This window comes from Porites lutea, chromosome 12 (genome assembly GCF_958299795.1).
Source record: "Porites lutea chromosome 12, jaPorLute2.1, whole genome shotgun sequence".
In the NCBI taxonomy this organism is placed as follows: Eukaryota; Metazoa; Cnidaria; class Anthozoa; order Scleractinia; family Poritidae; genus Porites; species Porites lutea.
Window position 1 is genome coordinate 77,501 of NC_133212.1, and position 18,496 is coordinate 95,996.

The window sequence follows — 18,496 nt, forward strand, 5'->3', positions numbered from 1 at the left end:
TTTAAAAGGAATGAAATAATAAGTGAATTAAATGTTTGTTAAAAGCACCCGTTTTAAACAAGTGTGTCAACTACTTTTGTCCCTGATTGTAGGACTTTTAACACTATCTAGTAGGCGAAGATTAGAATGAGTTACCTAATGAATTATGTGTTGATGGCCTAATATTAAGATCTTTTAAAAGAAAGACATTTAAGTATTTGCAAGAACAAGGCAAAACACAGCATAAATGTACATTGTAGATTAGATTATTCATTTTGATTTTTTTAACACCTCTTTTTATTGTAAATATTAGTCTTTCTGCTTTTTTACTATGTACTATTGTTTTTTCTTTTTTATCTTGAAATATTTATTACTGCACATAAGTTTATACCGGTTGTTTTTTCATACTCTGCTGATCTGTTTTTTGCGGTATAACTAAAGTATTTGTTGTTATTATTATTATTATTATTATTATTATTATTATTATTATTATTATTATTATTATAAGTATATCAGCTCAGTGTATGCACTGTGTAGTGCCATTTTAATATTTAAGCTTATATATTATAAACTTAAGCCCAGGATGTAACTTTTTCTCTTTAATTTATAGGCTTACTACAATCTGGGGAGATATCATGTTTATTATCACACGGAGACTTGGTAATCACAGCCTCTGGGAAAGAAATGACTTCCTGGAGAAGGGGAAAACAGGTTTGCTGCTGCTTTACAACAAGTTCTAGATGATCTAGAGGTTCTTGTTGACTAAATTGTGTGCCTTGTCTTGCCCTGTGTAAGAGTTTTGTTCTGTAGAGCAATGTTTGTAGTCTTTGTCTTTTTGGAGTCACTTTTTTTCATTTTAATGACAGTAAATATAATATTATAATTGAAAATAATAAATTTTTCATATATGTAGTTTCCTTTATTGTTATATTTTTCCAACGTAAATGACCCTTTTACATTATAGTGTCATTTCATTTCCTTCTCTTCTCTCTCTCTCCCTGATGAATCTCAGTCTTTATGAGAGCAGGCTCAATAACAAACAAACAAAAAACAAACAAAAATAGATAGACCAAAATAGCTGCTTATATAATTTTCTGGGATAAAAAAATGCGGTTGGTAAGATGTTTTGTTCCACTTCCTTTCAATAATGCACAATAGTTTTTCTTAGGAGCTACGAGCCTTTTTGCTATAAAGGTTATAAAAAAAGGTTATAAAGGTTTGTTTATAGTGTAAAGTGCACTTAGCTTATCTGGCTAGTTTACAGGAATGCCTCTCAAATTATTAGAAACAAATAATCCAAATTGAACGCAACAGGATTGAAAACCCTAGCTGACAGGAGGCAACCACTTTATCCCATATTTTTTCCCCTTACCGACGGCAGTAATATTGTTTTTTGTTTATATTAGGTTGCAGAATTTAAGGGGCACAGAAGTACCATTCACTTTATTCTTTCATTTGGATCTCATTTGATTTCTGTTGATGAAGAAAGTACAGTCAGGATATGGCTTGTAGAAACAACAGGTGAAAATAATTATTACAGTTTTGTTTTTTAAAAAATATCCTGGCAGAAGGGAGGCTGAAATTTATTTTCCAATAGAAAATAATTAAACTTGCCTACCAAGTTTAAGAATTGTTGTCAAACTTAATGGGCGAGTTTGCTGATACTACTGAGTGATGGAACCTTCCCATCTCTAGTTTCTTGTCAACCATGGCATGATAGAGTTAGTTATTTTACTAATACTAGTGTCTAATCTCATTGTAGAATTATATCTGGAGATGGAATTTAATGCAAAGAATTTTTATGTGACATGTTTTACGCATCCCAGTACATATCTGAATAAGATCTTACTGTGCAGTCGACAGGGTCAGATGCAACTATGGAACATCAAAACAAAGTATGGATTGATTTTTTCTCTCTAGTCTTCAGCTGCTAATATTCTTTAGTGCTTTATTTTGTTGCTAAAAGATATTTGCTCTAGCACGCCATGTACAGGAATGTTGTAGATCAGTAAATTGATAGCAAATGGCAGGTTGAAGATTTGTTTATTGATTAATTTTACTACATAATTAACTACATGTATTGTTGTAGTTTGGTAACTTATTGCATAAGTAGCATATATACAGGTACCATTACATGTATTCTAGTTGATGCTGAAATTTTTCGGCCAGTTTACATTTTCAGGTTATATTTTATTGTCAAATACATTGTGAATGTACTTTGCAAATTTTACCAATGGTCTTTTTCTTATAGCAAATTGATTTATACATTTTCTGGATGGTCAGAACCCATATTAGCTGTAGAACAAGTGAGTTCTAACTATTTTTAATGCTCAACCATGCCTTACCAGTTTGTTTACTACTAACATAAATCAGCATTGCATCAGCATAGTGGTGACCTTTAATAGAATGAATTCTTATTGAAACACTATAATGTTATGATCATGTAGATCAGAACATTGGATCTAACATTTCTTGATAAAATACCCTTTTTATGTTCAATGTCACAGCTCCCTGAATAGCCCTTAATATACATTGTGCCTTGTTCCCTCTTCTTACTTCATAACATACCCTTTATTCACATTACTATCCCTTACAGTGTAGAAGGGAAATTTGCACAGAAATTGACTGTTCAACAGGGGACAGCTACCTTGTTGTAAAGAAACTGGGTTCAGAAAGAAATTTGGAAATCTTAAGGCAAAGGCTATGCTTCAATAACCATGATTCTGATTCTGTTGATTCCACTTTCAGTTAAGTACAATGATTATTGACTATTTTGTTGTTTTGCAGGCTCCTGCTGTTGATGTAGTTGGTGTTGGGCTGCAGAGTGGCAAAATGGTCCTTCACAACCTTAAGTTTGATGAACCTGTTATGAGTTTCCAGCAGGAGTGGGGTCCAGTGACAGCTCTTGCATTCAGAACAGGTACAATGAATACTTTTTAACAATATACAAATTTTAAAGATGCGAATAATAAGGTAAAGTGGAGTATGCATGGCATTGGTGGAGATGTTTTTTATTAAATAATATTATAAGTTAAGGTTAAAAACACTAACTTAGTTAACTATTTTAAATGTCCTAAATTACACAATAGGTCTCTGCTTCTTCTCTTAATTCAAGTGTTGAATTTTTTTTTATAGATGGTAACCCCATCATGGCTTCTGCCAGCACAGAAGGTCACATTGCTTTTTGGGATTTGGAGAAACGTCAGCTTGGTACTGTGTTGCGTGATGCTCATAAGGGCATGGTTTGTGGAATGAAATTTCTTCCTTCTCAGCCTCTACTGGTTACCAATGGTCCAGATAACTCTTTAAAGGTGAGTTACATGTATTTTAAACAGAAGTATTTGGTCAAGTATTTTGGTATCTGATTTTATATAAAAAGTTCAGTATAGTAGTGTACTGAAACAGTGTTCTTTGTTCCCGTTAGATTTGGATATTTGACCAACCAGATGGGAGTGGCCGTTTGTTAAGGTCACGCTCATGCCATAGTGCCCCTCCTACAAAAGTTCGTTTCTATGGCAGCAAGGGAGTTGACATATTGAGTGCTGGTGAGAATGATTTCATGGTAATTTTTGACATGACTCATATGCGATTTTTTTGTGGTTTGCTATAAGTAATTTTTCATTAGTCTGTGGATTGAATGCTTGGTTTATAAAAAAGCCCAGCCTTTAATATAAGTGTTAGATTGTAAGCATCCTCCCCTCAGTAGCTGCATCATAAGACTCAACATTTAGAACATTTAGTCCAAATAACTAAATTATTGTTTTGTTGATTAAATGAAGCAAAGTTCTTGACTTGGAAAAATATGTAGAATAAACTCTTCCCAACAGCACACCATAATATTTGCACTCTTTGGTTTTAAATTCACGTCTGTGTTTGTTTTAGGACTGGACAGGAGTTTGAGGTTTATTTCCAAAGTGCGAGATGCACGCAGTTGTGAATTATCTCAAGGTAACATATGCTTTTTGTCCTCTTCACAATGTTTTTATTAGTCACCCCTTTGAAACACTATTTCTGTATGGAAAACAAGGGGGTCTTGCAGAGCCCTGAAAACTGGCACAGTTCAGTGTTGAATCTTTAATCCTCCATTTAGTGCTCATTTGCTTCAAATGTTTAATATTTTGTTATACTATCTGGACATAGTATATTCATTTGTAAGAACAGCTGTCCCAACTTTTGTGTCACTTAATTGAAGCCATCAATGAACTACTTTTACAGTTTTTATCTGTTTGAGCCCAAAGTTTGTAGTATGGTACATTTTTGTATTACAAAGCATTGTATGTTTTTTATTTTTCAATTTTGATGGTTTTTGGCAAGAAAATGATGTCACATGATTGGCGCAAAATTGAAATTTCAACTGACGATGTAACAAATAAGTAGTTTTCAAAGAGCACAAAGTGGTAAAATCACCAGTGAAATTTTTTTTGAAAAGCTCAATTGGTTAAGAAGTTATTAAGCTTTGATTTTTGAATTTCCCCCCATTTTGTTACTATTTTTAGAAACACAAGCACATTTCTAAAGCAATTGCATGAGCTTTTCAAAAATTTTTTCCACATTTGTTTCTATAATGTCATGCTCTATAATAAATATCTATCTGTTAGGTCACTAGTTGAAGTTTCAATTTTGCTGTCAATCATGTGACATCATTTTCTTGCCAAAAACTGTTGAAATTGAAAAACAAAAAAAACATACGATTGTTTGGAGTACAAAGTTCTACCATTGTGTAAACTTTGGGCTCAAACAGATAAAAACTGTAAAAGTAGTTCCTTGGCTTCAATTAAGGGACCCAAAAGTCACGTCAGCTGACCCGGCGTGATTTTATTTACAATGGTTTTGATATTGTTTAAAACAGGTTCTTTGGCAAAGAAATCCAAGAGTCGTGGTGTCAATTTAGAAGAGCTGAAGTTGCCACCAATAATAGATTTTGCTTCTGGTATGGAACATTATTTTATAAAGTTGACCAATGAATTCAACAGTGTGCTAAAACTATTACTTGGCTCTTTTCTGTAACCATTTTATAAGAATATTTAGGTGGCTTTATTGTGTTACAAAATATCAATCATGTATATTTTAAACAACTCATTTTTCGCTCCATTTCATGTAAGAATTACAAATACTAAATGGAGAGAGAAATTGAATAACTATAGTTCTGGGCTCAGTTGTTCAAACACTGGACAGCGCTATCTCCTGGATATATCACTATCCAGCAGGTAAGTATTATAGGAAACAATTATTGCATTATCCGCTGGATAGAAATTTATCCTGTGAATAGTGCTATCCAATGTTTGAACAACTAGGACCTGGTTGATAAATATTTAACTTGGTAACTATGGCAATTACTTTATGGCAGAGGATATGCGTCAGAGTGCATGGGACAATATAGTGACTTGCCATCAGGGTGCTATGGAAGCCAGGACGTGGAGCTTCCAAAGGAAGAGCATTGGTAAACATCATTTGAAATCACAAGCTGATGATAATCCTGGCCCTGTCCTGGTGTGTAGATAGTATTGGTGTGTGTACATGAAATATGTTATTGTATGTCTAATGAATGCCAGATATGAGTATAATATACTCCTTGATTGAACTGCTGTTATTGAGAAGGCTATGACATATTTTCCCAGAGTGTGGAAACTCTCAGGATTATCTACATTACTTGTCTCCTCTGGTATTGTGGATGAAAACAATGCATCTTTAAGATTCACTTTAAGTTGAAGGTTTTTGTGCGAGACTGTTTTAAAATTGAGAAGATAACTTTTTTTCAGATCCAAAATTAGTACTATTCTTAGTTACCTGTACAGCAGTGTCATTTTGCAGAAGAAGGGGGTAGGTGAGGTGATCTTTGTTTAGGATTAAATTGCTGGTGGTTTGTCAAATTCTAATCTCCTGCACTGGCAGACACCTCTGAATTTCTTAAATAATGAAAGTAAACTGTATTTTTCTGTGATCCACAGGTGACAACTATGAGTTCCTGTGGAAATTTTGCCATCACTGGTGATGCTCATGGACATGTTGATATGTTTAACATTCAATCCGGAATTCACAGAGGGCATTTAGGGACACCAAAAGGTAAATAAGTTATATGATAAGCGGGAAGGCCTGTGATTCCCCCGCCAAATAAAAAAAAAATCGCCTGTATTCCATGAGTACACTTAGCTTTGATCTTTAAGGAGTGTCAGTTGTAACAACGAGGCCATGTGAGATATAAAAGATGTTTTGAGACTGTACTGTGAGAACTGAAGACCATTTACAAGATAGGAGAGTTTATATTCTGTGGATCATATTTTAAGCTTAGGCTACATACATGTGAGCCATCATTGGAAGGAAAAAGAGTGCATAAGAGTTAGCCAGGAGCAGGAATTGGAGGAGATTCTTTTCATTTGCCTCTGCTCCTTCCCTTTTAGTTTTGTTGACAGGCTGTGTTTGTGGCCAAAATAAGCAACTTAACGCTCCATCATACACAGTTGACACACACAAATTCACCCTTACTGAAAACATAGATGAGTTAGTATAATGAGTGTGTAAGATTTGTAGACTTTTACAGCTGCATTGTGGCCCATGGATTATCTGTATTTGTTACATGTAATATGCATTTCAATTTCAGCACACAGTGGTCGCATAAGAGGTCTAGCTATTGACAGTGTAAACCAGCAAGTTATAACTGCCGGAGCCGATTGTAAAGTGAAGGTACAAATTGAATTATTTTTTTATATGATTATGCCCTTAATGCCTCATAATGTAATGCCCTGTGAAATATTTTTTCGGCTCTTGCAGTTTTGGAATTTTAAAGCTCGTAAACTTCTCCACACCATGACGTTTGAGGCTCCCATTGCACAGATTTTGTTACACAGAGAGAGGTAGGTATTATCATTAGGAATAGTGGGATTCCTGTGCACATTCAAATATTGGAGTTGACATTTCCCACTTCATTGAATTAGTAATATTGATAACCAGTCTTGCAGTAGAATGGAGTAACTGAACATGCATCATTTTGATGTAAAGACAATTGGTTTGTAGAACGTCTGACTTTTTTCTTTATAGCTATTACACTATTCCCTTACATTCTTTTTTCTTTCTTTATATAGCTCCTTACTGGCAGTTTCTTTAGATGACTTTGAAATCCAGGTTGTAGATATAGATATGAGAAGAGTTGTAAGGATATTCAGAGGGCATACAAATAGGATTACAGACATGGTGAGCAGCTCTGCTTTCATTGCATCACTTCATCAGATGTTTTTGGATCTTTCCATGCCAGTCAGCTGTCTTTTCTTGTTTTCCTTTTCATTTTATTTACTTTACTTTACTTTATTGAATTCGTTACATGTTATCAGTTAATATGTGCATAACAATATAAAATACGTCAGTTAGATAACGAAAAACAAAGTAGAGGATAATAAAATAAAATGAATGAATATTGCAACTGGAGCAGGGGACAGGACAATGTCCCAGTTGATATCTTGCCCCATTACGTTCATGATATCTTATGTTCAGGCCTTTAGCCCAGATTCCCGGTGGTTGATCACATCATCAATGGATTCAAGTGTGAGGACCTGGGATCTTCCAGCTGCCAGGTAATAATTTCTGCTCTACTTTTGCTATACTTTGATAAAAGCGCTGTCAACATCTTTCGTTTCATCATCATTGTGTGTCTAGTCCATCCCCACATTGCCTCTTGCGGAAATATTGCAGCTTGGATTGGACTTATCCTGGACAATGCGTCAGTTATTGTGGATGACAGAGTTACAGCCAGTATTTAAAAAGGGCTGGGGAAGATTTTAACTGTATTTTTTTTGTTCTTTCTTTGGAATCTTTATTATCCTTGTAAAACATGTTCCATTTGGCGCTCTTTTGATAATAAAGTCTGTCTGCCGGTCTGTAGGTCATGTGTCATATAAGACGTCAAGCGAAAAACGTACATTATAAAGTATTATTGATGTTGTTTGTTTTTGCAGACTGATAGATTGCTTTTTAGTAGAATCTCCAGTAACCAGTTTAGCGATGTCCCCTGTAGAGGATTTCCTTGTAACTACCCATGTTGATGATCTTGGCGTATATTTATGGTGAGTATAAGTAAAGTCCCTACTGTTTTGTTTGGAATTCTTTATCATTGGTTCGTAGCCTCTGAACGACAGTTAACAAGGCCATATCCTTCTTTCGGTCAATCACCTGCAGCCCCCCACACCTCCCCCACCCACCCACCTCTCCTATTACCCTAACCAAACCGAAAGAGTAACTTAGCTGAACTAGACTTACTTCGAAGCTTTTTTGAACTTTTGAAGTCGGATCCAACCCAACCAGTCTAACCAATTAGGCTAGAAATTTCCTTTTATTTGTGACAACCATGAAAGTCAAGCGCTCCTGTACTAAATACTGACAAGCCTAATGAGCGTGTTACCTAGAATTCCGCTCACCAACATCTTATTACAAACAGGTCCAACAAAACTCTGTACGATGATATATCGTTAATTCCTCTTCCCGCGGACTATCAACCGACAATAGAGCAACTTCCAGTAACAGGGACAGAGCGGGATATTGATGGTAAGGTCACCATGCACAGTCAACTACACTTGTAGTTAATGTTTGTGTGTTAGCTGTGTTTGTAATGGACTCCCGACAGGAGTTAAACCTTGTCGGGCGTTCCATCACTGAGGTGTAGGAAAGTGGTGGACTCCATACACCAGTTTTATAGCTCAGTTATAAGAACCGTGTGCTTTATCCCGTAGAATTTGAAGCCGGTGAAAACGAGACGACGGCAAGAACGGAACTGGAGAATAACGCCGTAGCTGTAACTAAAAACAAAGCAGCTTTTAAGAGTCCTGATCAGCTGTCGGATGAACTTGTAACACTGTCTCTTTTACCGCAATCAAGATGGAGACATCTGACAAGTTTAGAGCTAATTAAGGTAAAGCTATCCTATCACAGCTTAGCAGTTCATCTTTGTTCTGTTGGAAAATTGGATAGTGCGAGTTAACTTACTTGTCAATAATACATGTAGGACAGCCTTGACTCTCGTTGAAAAGTTTAAACAGAAGGTTTGCTGGCAGAGTTTGTAGTTTAGACCGGCCTCTTTAGAGATGATTTGTATCCTCGGTGCGGTAGAATTATGGTCGATTGTGCCACGTGCATGTCACAGCAGAATACAGTTTTATACTCGAAAAATTTTTATACTCTTGTAGTCTTGTAATCTTGTACTATGATTACTTAGCTCTAACATAAACATACTGAGGTATGTGATCTTTTTTTCAATCGGCAGAAAAGAAACAAGCCCAAGGAGCCACCCAAAGCCCCCAAATCTGCGCCATTTTTCCTACCCACAACTCAAGAACTGGTGCCCAAGTTTCTTCCAACCGAAGACGATCAAGCAGACAATACGGTGAGTGTACTAATTGGTATCCCTGTACCCCTGCTACCGTGTATAACAAGCCACTTAAGGTATTGTCTACCTTTGTAGCACACGCTCCTGTTACGATGAGTGCACTGGTTGGTACCCATATAGTCGGCCCGTTACTGTAAATACGGTAGCAAGGTATAGCTGAAGTGTACCTTAGCAGTACTTACTCCTGTTACGATGAGTGCGCTGGTTTACCCCTATACCCATTACTGTAAATACGGTAGCTAGGTATAGCTGAAGTGTACCTTAGCAGTACTTACTCCTATTACGGTGTTTTTGTTCACAGGAGAGCAAGTCAAAGATTCTAAACATGCAACAACTCCAACCTGACTCGGAATTTCAAAAATGTGTGAAAGACTGTAACAGAAAAGAAAACTGTAAGTAATTGGTGTATTAATTAAGGAAATTTTGTAGCACTTAAAAGTTGACGCCTTGGTTTCTTTTAAGAGAATTTAATGAAGAATAAAGAGCAAACCATCTTGTAGGTATTTAAGAGGGCCGCCCAAATAGGTACATATCCTTTTGAGATTGCGAACTGATTGCGTGTGGACTGGGCAAGGAGTGCTCTTCCTGTAAAACTAAAGTGACTATTCTTGCGCTCATAACATTATGTATATGTATATATACATATGGAGCCGACACTAATTATGGACCTATTGCACCTATTTTAGGCATTCCTCTGATGAAAGGTTACAACACTAAGATTTTAGAGCAGCAACAATCTGTCCCTTGTTTAAGTTACAAGAGTGACACAGCGTGCAAATCAAGTATTGTCCGATAGCCTGGGGCTAGAGGATTTTGCTATCGGGCTAGTGACTTTTGTTCTTTAGGAAAAACTGTTTGAATGCAGAGGTCTACGCAACGCGTAAATAAAACTGACTGGTTCCTCTTGCCGGATCTCTAATTAAAGAGATGCTGTAGCCAGACGTCACTTAAAGTGTAAAATAAAACAAAACTCAGTGCAGGGCTGGCTCTAGGGTAAAGGGCTGATTTTGCTGTAGTGCCAGCCCTGCATTGAGTTTTGTTTTGTTCTTAGCGTGCCCGATGGGCAAGTGAAGTTTTTTGAGAATTCAAATTACAGAAGGACTGTGTATTCAAACCTGCTCATCAAAAAGCTTTTAGGGCTAGTTAAAGTGATGTTTGGGCAAGTACATGCTAGCTATAGCTAGCCCGAATGGCAAGCACCCTGGTGATAGAAGCCAGTGTAGTCCGTATTATCTTATATTTCGTTACTTTACAGATGAATCTGTGCTGGACCTGCTCAAATCAATGGGTCCTTCGTCAATTGATGCTGAAATTCGTTGTCTTGGTCCTTCTGCTGGAGGAGATGTCAAGCTGCTTGAAATTTTCATGCTGTTTATTGAGCATCAACTTCGACTACGAACAGACTTTGAGTTCACCGAGGCCATACTGGGGCTCTTTCTCAAGGTGACCTGTCACTTTCGTGATTATCTCTTGATCAGTATTGAATTTCTCTATACGAAGACGAGCTTTGCAGATGTTTTGTGTAGTACAGAACCTTTTGTCGCTCGTTGTTTAGGATCGTTATCAATCGCAGTTAGCACCTCATTAACTCTATTTAGTTATAAAGACACATTCCCACCCACCTTATCAGCACATCAGCACAGTATCTTTACAAAGTAACCCTTCATTCCATCACATGGTTTCCTTGCATTACGTATACGTTTCAACCCTATGAACTGATTTTACTGTGGTCTGTCTTTTACTGCAGCTTCATGGTCCCACAGTAGCGCATTTTCCTGAACTGACCACCATTGCGCGGCGTATACAAACAGAACATTCAGCAGCCTGGTCAAGCATTCAAGATTTACTTAACCAGTGTGTATGCTTGGTGAGTTATCTTAAGAGTGCTGTGATATAATGACCACTTCCGGCAACAAGACTGATCCATGATGGAACATGTGAGTTTCTCCAAGTTTCTACGTCCGTATTTCCTTGGTCTCTTACTTTGGAGCTTTTAAGCACAGTTGTTCATGGTTGAACATTAAATATAACGAAACACTCAGTGAACAAGGATTTTCAAAACTTTTAATGGAATCCCAAAGCTTCAGAGGAAATTGGATAAAACGTATAAACGCATGAATGTGGGTGTGGTGAAGTCATCACGTTGAAGAAAATGGAAAGTGATGTTCGAAGCAGTTAAATAGCTAAATAACAATATGTAAAGCCAAGATGAAGCATTCCAACATTGCTAACTTAAGTTTTGGGATGTTTTTAGATTGACACTGTTTGGCAGGCTAAGTTGGAGCAGAACTATGTCCTGCTTCAACGTTGCGGGTCATGTTGTAACAATTAAGTCCTTGTGACCAACAGATTTTCTTTATTATGGCCTATTTCTCCTATCGTCCTCGCGTAACAAACTCGATGGTCAACAATGTTGGAGCTTAAGCCTGGTTTAACCACACACATGCCTCGTAACAACTCTCTGCCACTCGTACACAAACAGCGGTGAAATCTGTTAACTGTTAACGAATTAATGTAAAAAGCCTCTTGTTTTTTCAAGGATGGGAAATTGAAGTAAGCGCAGCACTAAATAAGTGATAATTATAAATAGCTGCAACTAAATAATTCTAGAACCAGCAATCAGGCTCTACTTTACTTTTTCTCCTAAACTACGTAAATTATTCGCGCGATAATGACCAAGTAGGACTAACATAACACTAAATAAGCGCTGCTTACATAGCAGAAAGTGTCAGAAAACAAACATTGCCTAGATTCAACACCTTTTTACTTTTCAAGAGGCTGAATATGCCATCGAACTTATGCATGTATGGTTTTTAATGTGGAGCCCGTGGAAGAATTTGAGCAAATTATTGTTGTAATTATAACTGTACAAATCATGTTTTACTTAATAAATATAAATTGTCCTTTAAAGCAATTTGTAGAAAACCTTTTTGTACACTTAACCACATAACCGGGTTTTATTTTACTGATACCAAACACCATTTTGTGCAGCAGGTCAGTTCATTTGATATCCAGACACTAAGAAATGGGTTGTAAAAAAGAACGAGCAACTTAGTTGTTAAACCGAGTTCAAGGTATCTGAATGCCAGATGAAACGCTGGTTCTTTAGTTGCTTAGTGTTGGCTATGGGCGATAAAAAAGAATTTATACTCCAGTCAGAAAATCAAATCTCACGAGACGAGCCTACTGTATGTTGTCTTTATCTATGAAGACACTCTGAGATGGACGCTTTCATCGCGTCTCTAAGTTTGAAAAAAAAACAAGAAAAAAGAATCAAGAATGCCGTCACGATGTCAGCTATGGGCCAGCCCATTATGATCTAATTGTAAACCAAATACTTTTTGTGGTGGCTGCATTTTCCCTTAACTTACAGCGGAATAGCGTCTTACTCAGCTGCTACTTTATGAGAAGAATTGAAAAGCCGGCCGTGTGTGATAGTTAGTCTCGCTTGATGGTCACGCCAATGCCAAGGCGAGGGTGAAGTAAACACTATCAAGGTAACGTAAGCATGGCATGTTAAATTGTAAGTTCAAAGTATGCATGCAGGCTTGTCTGGTAGCTTAAACTCTAAACTGTAAAGGCAGTAAGCAATATCTTCACTTCATACGGAAGGAAGATCGTGTAAAATTTACATCATGGAGGAGAAATATGTTTACCCTACAGTTGAAGGTAGCGTGACCAGTGATGTAATTCTGTTAACAAAATAGCTTATAGCTTGTAGCAGGTAAGGGAAAAGAACGCCTGCGTAAGGGACTAGCCCCCAAAATAAATTCATATAGTACAACTCTTTACTCCAAAAATCGCGGGTTTTGTTTTCGTGGTCGCTTGGCGTTGTGTTCAGGAATGTCGTCCCAGTAAGACAGATTTGCTCTTTCCGTGGCGGAAGACTGAAAAAAAAGGAAAAAAAATGGAAAGAAGTCACTTGAGTAGTTCTTCTTCACGTAGCACACTGTAATGTAACGTAGTGTATTATGTTGGCAAGGGAATATATAGTACCAGGTAAGATAACTACACTGTAATGTTATGGTACTACAGCCTGCTACTCACTAGTCGTTGTTGTACTTTTATCGGAAGCTCTTCGTTTGCTTTGTAGACATCCTCCCGACGCACATTCAGCCAAGAGTCGTCCTCAAATTCAACCTGACGAAACAATGTTCAAGACGTTTAGTGGGAACGTATCGTTGTTATGCACCGACGTGAGATGTTCGGTCTGAAATGATGTTCATTTATTCCTGAAACCAGCCCTCGGACCTTGAGGACTCAACAACTGAATGTACTGTTTCACACTTTACGCTGCTAAGAGAACATTATGGTCAGTGGGTGGCGCCGGTTTCAAAACTCCTTGGCCTTAAAAGCTTCTTTTAAGACAAACAGCCAACTGGGAGCCATCACTTGAGAGGTTTGCATTACTTTACTCTGTATACTGAACGCCAAACCCTAGTCACGTGGTAATCGCAGGTGCCTGTCACATTCATCCTCACAGTAACATAGTAGACTGAGTTTCGCTCGCTCTTACTGGATAACCAGTAAAGGTAATAAAAGAAGAATAGTTCGGTCACAACTTCTAGTGTTTCTGGCCGGACTTGCCTGAATTTCAACCCTTTTTTCCTACATAAAGTAACAAATGGAAACTAGTGCTTACCTGATAGGTAACGCTAATCCTTCGACCAGTGACTCTTGCCATGAACAGATCTTGATCATCTCCCCATTTGACTTGTACTTTGCTTCCTACAGGAATATCCCTTCCTGTGCTATCGTGACTCTACAAGAACCAAACAAGTTATGACCCATCTCAGTCAACATGGTGCATGGTTAGGGTTTGCCAGCATGTCACAGAATGACAGATTTGATATATTCAAACTGAGCGGTAACTTACGGCAATGTCACTTGGAGGAAGATTGTCACAGTAAGTTCCATCATCGAATGATACCACGTAGTATTCCTCAGAAGTTGTATCTCGTACTACTCCATGGTAAAATCTGAAACACATACAAGTGACGGTCAGGAGTCAGCAAGAGGCGGTGTGACCATCAAAAACTGATCTTTATCAAGTTCCAGTTACCTTCCATTTTTGTGTTTGGCGACAACGGATTCACCAGAATGGATAACGGAAAAGTCACGTTGTTTTCCCTGAAAAGAAGATGATAATAAAGGAAGATCAAGTGGAAAAACAACAACAACAACAACAACAACAACTTCACTATGTTATCGGTAAGTTTAAATGACTCACTTTAGTTCTTGACTTCTGATGTCTATCACAATAAGTTTCAGTGGGTTGCGGCCAGTCACTTGCTTCCAGTCCGAACCCCGCCATAACAAAGCATGTGACATGGTAGGAAACCGCACACTTTCCTGCACAGCACTGCACGCATGCACCTTGATCTTTTCCGCTGGACTGCAAACGTGATCGACAGTAGTAGCACTTCTGTGTATCCACAAAACAGAGAACATAATAAGAACAGAAGTAAGGACACCTTAGTACAAATCTAGCTTTTTTAACAACTGGCGTATGTTAAGTCAAATTCTACTTACAAGCTTTTTTCTTGCTGAACTGACTTGATTTGTATTAATTGCTTCTCTAAGATTAACATCTACAAAAATTACTTCAGGCACTGCCACAGCACAGCCAACATGGGCCCATCTAAAAAGAGGAATACAAGACATCAAGCACAGGCTGGCATCAACTAAACCAGTGGAAATAAAGCAGAGGAGACAGTGCCCTTGCACCTGAAAATATATTTTTTGGTTGTTGTGGAACAAGAAAGGAGAAAAGCGGTTTGGGGCTCCTGGGACGAGGTGTAAGCAGTAGCGGCTGACAAAGAGTTTGAATAGCTTACATGCCACAGGGCATGAGGAGAGAAGGTGTGTATAAAGATTAGTAATGTAATAAGATTCGTAACTGGGTTTTCTTTGTCTTTATAATACATTTTGAACACAGCCTAGTCCCAGGGACAAAATTGATTTAATTATTATACCTGTTGTCTGTTGTTCTCTTGAGAGCTCCTCCCCCTAGGGTACAAAGGGAACAGTACTGCAAAACAATCAAATATAATAGTGCAAATTTTCTTGTTATGAACCAACCTTACACGGCAAAAGTAAGCCTTTTTGGGACTCCTTCATAAGGTAATTTTTTGCTAGACAGAGAGTGGGAAAACAATCTCTATAGTGGTGGTCTAGTTAGGTTGTTCAAGGGTCTGATGAATATGTCACTACTACATGATTTTCTGCACTATTATCATTTACAAATTTTCCAAAGGTTTCTACAGATTCTAAGCTGGAGTATTTTCATTGCCAAAAACTAATGCAGTTAGCAAATGTAAGATTATTATGTTTGGAAATGCAGCCAAAAGGACTAGAGAACCAAAGGAAAGCTGATGATTAGACAAGCTATTAATATAGGCAGAGCCATACTTACACTTGTTTGAACAGCAGTGTGATCTTGTTGTGAACATCTCTGACATCTCCACCCACCATCGCTTGGTATATTGCTTACTCCATAACAACCTGACAGACAAGGACACCAACAGTGACATAAATAATTAATCCCTTGTTATTAGAAATCCTCAGGAGTTGGTTGGGCTGAAGGAAGTGTAAAGGCTATAGCATTTCCAGTTCCCCCAAACACCAGTTGTTAGAAAAAACATGCACTTGTTTTGTTTTAAAGAAAAAGCAAAGAAAGCAACTTACTGGCATGAACAAGCACTTGACATGCTTCACATCGCAGTAGAGGACTAGCTGTATCTGTAGTAAACATGATATCAAGCCATGAGCTCATACTCTCAGGGGAGGAGTCATCAGACATGAAACATATCTCTGGTACTCTTGGAACAGAATGCGTTGCATGAGTGACGTCAGCTAAGCCTGCGATTAAGCTGGACAGTGGTTGATGAAGTTTTTCCTGAAGATTGGTCAAAATATCCCTCTGAAATGGTCCCTGAAAACAATTTTTAATTATGTAATTTAAAGAGGACTTTAAAAAAATTCACCAACTACACTGGTCAGGGATGCATAATGAAAAGTAGACATGACTTTTTTTACTTCCACCACAAATGCAAATCACCCCAGAAGATACACAAAGGGGCTTTGCTAATGGCAGTTAAGAGTGTAACAAAAGACATCAAGGCGGTTCAAAGACTTTTCTCACTTGATTTAGCTGACATTGCTCACCTCCAATTCTGAGAAGTAGTTACACACAGAACAGTGAGCCCCAAGCTGTGAAAAGACAACATTGAAGGCCTGCTCCATCTCAAAATTGGGCAGCTGCTTGTGCCAAAGTCCACTGAGGGTGCTGACCAAGCTTTTATTTGATCTGCTGCTATGTAATTCAGCACGTTTATGCCCTGAAAATTAAACCATGTCGTGGTCATTACCGACTGAAGAAAAATAATCTTTTGACCTTAGTGAAAAAACAGCACCAAGGCTACGTGTATATACACAATTACTATATTCCCCTACCCCCCCCCCCCCAAAGAAAAGAAAGAAAAAAGAAAAAAACAGGGATAATTGGGTCTACAACTCATTTGTTTTAATATTGATGAAATTACAAACATCACTTAAACAATGCAGAACCTTTTTCTGGTTTAGTTTCCTCCATCTTCTTCCGTCTTCCTGCACTGCTTGGCAGGGTGAAGGATTTTGTTACTATGGGTTGTCTCTTGCTTGCTGCTGACTTTCCTGGCAGTAAAAACTTTCTGCTATCACAAAACAAACAAAATTACATTTTTTATAACATCCAAGGAGTAAAATTTTTCTTTTTCAGGGGAATAGTATTATTGTTATCACTTTGAGCTGACAGGATTAAATCAAAAAGAATTTTGTCTTTCCTTTAAAATTATCAAAAGTATCAATACAAACTTCACAACCACTTGTGCATCATTGACATCAATCAATACATTCAATGGCTTCTTACTTTTCAGCAAGAAGTGCTTCTTTCAATTTTGAGAGTGGCATATCATCATCAAGATCTATGATCTTAGATTTTGTTTTCCTCCTGCTTTTATCTGTCATTTCCTTCCTTTTCTCACTGGCTTCAATCTGCTGTTCCTCATCATCATCATCATCACTATCAGTGTTGTCTTTTTGCTTGCTTTTCATGTACTCTTCCCACTGATCTGGCTGCAAAAAAGCCTTCACACTCAATACCAATATTTGAGTGTACTCCAACATAACTAAGCAAATATTCCTTGATTCTTATAGTTTGCAAGGGAGAATTCAACTTTGGATCATTGTACATTTCTGGGAAACTGCTGGGGAGGGGTAAGTGGGCAGTTTCCCAGAAAGGTATAATGATCCCAAACTTTTATAAGTTGCTTCACATGTACAATATTACATTACTAATCTAACCTGTAACTTGGCAGAAAAAGTGCCACATTAAGGACATACCAGAGTACACAACTAACCTGCGCATATATGGACCACACATTTGTAACACCAAAAGTGAAAATCAGGTGAAAGATGGTTGGCTTATTGGCAGTAAATAAAATAAGCAAAGATTAACTATTTAATCACTTCTAATTTTACCTGATAAGTCTTCACAAATACATCCATACAGATCTTGACAGTATCTTTTTTACACGTACACTGTCCAAAAAAGAAAGAATAAATCATGGATAAATAACACACTAAGGCTGGCGGTGCTATGTGTAATCTTGTAATCTTCTCAAAACCATGCTATTTACAAGCTGATTTGTCAACATTATTTTTGGCTTTGTTTTGAAGTTCCCTCCAAACCATGTGGTTTCCCATTAAACTGCCCCCCCTGTTGACTGGGTTTAAAATTCTTAACAGTACATGCTGTAAAACTGACAACTTTTAATAGATCTGTGTTAGCACCTGATTTTGCATTAAACTGAAACAATCAATTTGTACAGTTTATTGTTACAGAGTCCACACATACCACTTGTGCTCTCTTCCCATAATCAATCCATCTTTCCGATGCAAAATTTGTTGACTCAGCACAATTAAAGCCATTGTTGAAACCACAGTGGTACCCATATGGAAATGTTATGATGAACTGGCCTGCTTCTTGAGTGATCTGCAAATGAAAACAGCCATGTCAAAAATAAGCAATGGTGTGAATTTAGGCTTACAGTTTAGAAAAGTGGATTATTTACCACCAAACCCTTGCCAGGGCTTTTTGATCTGTTC

The 18,496-nt window shown here is 37.5% G+C and overlaps 2 protein-coding genes across 4 annotated transcripts in view; one reads left to right on the top strand and one right to left on the bottom strand.

Moving 5' to 3' along the window:
* Positions 1 to 11,406, top strand: part of LOC140921665 (WD repeat-containing protein 36-like) — a 12,722-nt gene extending 1,316 nt beyond the window's left edge. Inside the window, exons 3-24 of one of the 2 annotated variants that reach the window (XM_073371671.1) lie at positions 590 to 690; positions 1,386 to 1,500; positions 1,742 to 1,874; positions 2,231 to 2,285; positions 2,767 to 2,899; positions 3,115 to 3,290; positions 3,404 to 3,524; positions 3,862 to 3,927; positions 4,829 to 4,909; positions 5,327 to 5,469; positions 5,928 to 6,042; positions 6,578 to 6,660; positions 6,748 to 6,830; positions 7,059 to 7,167; positions 7,465 to 7,544; positions 7,926 to 8,033; positions 8,405 to 8,511; positions 8,697 to 8,875; positions 9,227 to 9,346; positions 9,651 to 9,741; positions 10,605 to 10,792; positions 11,097 to 11,406. In XM_073371671.1, the coding sequence (XP_073227772.1) occupies positions 590 to 690; positions 1,386 to 1,500; positions 1,742 to 1,874; positions 2,231 to 2,285; positions 2,767 to 2,899; positions 3,115 to 3,290; positions 3,404 to 3,524; positions 3,862 to 3,927; positions 4,829 to 4,909; positions 5,327 to 5,469; positions 5,928 to 6,042; positions 6,578 to 6,660; positions 6,748 to 6,830; positions 7,059 to 7,167; positions 7,465 to 7,544; positions 7,926 to 8,033; positions 8,405 to 8,511; positions 8,697 to 8,875; positions 9,227 to 9,346; positions 9,651 to 9,741; positions 10,605 to 10,792; positions 11,097 to 11,246 (2,537 nt within the window). In that variant the 3' untranslated portion in view covers positions 11,247 to 11,406. Of the gene's footprint in view, positions 1 to 589; positions 731 to 1,385; positions 1,501 to 1,741; positions 1,875 to 2,230; positions 2,286 to 2,766; positions 2,900 to 3,114; positions 3,291 to 3,403; positions 3,525 to 3,861; positions 3,928 to 4,828; positions 4,910 to 5,326; positions 5,470 to 5,927; positions 6,043 to 6,577; positions 6,661 to 6,747; positions 6,831 to 7,058; positions 7,168 to 7,464; positions 7,545 to 7,925; positions 8,034 to 8,404; positions 8,512 to 8,696; positions 8,876 to 9,226; positions 9,347 to 9,650; positions 9,742 to 10,604; positions 10,793 to 11,096 lie in introns of both variants that reach the window. The other variant, XM_073371672.1, reaches the window with a different exon arrangement.
* The window catches only part of LOC140921666 (lysine-specific demethylase 4C-like), an 11,780-nt gene continuing 4,680 nt past the window's right edge, over positions 11,397 to 18,496 (bottom strand). Inside the window, exons 7-21 of one of the 2 annotated variants that reach the window (XM_073371674.1) lie at positions 18,246 to 18,383; positions 17,870 to 17,929; positions 17,259 to 17,464; positions 16,919 to 17,040; positions 16,517 to 16,689; positions 16,037 to 16,283; positions 15,765 to 15,853; positions 15,325 to 15,380; positions 14,882 to 14,990; positions 14,580 to 14,774; positions 14,412 to 14,479; positions 14,226 to 14,328; positions 13,992 to 14,111; positions 13,397 to 13,489; positions 11,397 to 13,236 (exon numbers count right to left, since the gene is read on the bottom strand). In XM_073371674.1, coding sequence (XP_073227775.1) covers positions 13,138 to 13,236; positions 13,397 to 13,489; positions 13,992 to 14,111; positions 14,226 to 14,328; positions 14,412 to 14,479; positions 14,580 to 14,774; positions 14,882 to 14,990; positions 15,325 to 15,380; positions 15,765 to 15,853; positions 16,037 to 16,283; positions 16,517 to 16,689; positions 16,919 to 17,040; positions 17,259 to 17,464; positions 17,870 to 17,929; positions 18,246 to 18,383 — 1,878 coding nt within the window. In that variant the 3' untranslated portion in view covers positions 11,397 to 13,137. Of the gene's footprint in view, positions 13,237 to 13,396; positions 13,490 to 13,991; positions 14,112 to 14,225; positions 14,329 to 14,411; positions 14,480 to 14,579; positions 14,775 to 14,881; positions 14,991 to 15,324; positions 15,381 to 15,764; positions 15,854 to 16,036; positions 16,284 to 16,516; positions 16,690 to 16,918; positions 17,044 to 17,258; positions 17,465 to 17,869; positions 17,930 to 18,245; positions 18,384 to 18,496 lie in introns of both variants that reach the window. The other variant, XM_073371673.1, reaches the window with a different exon arrangement.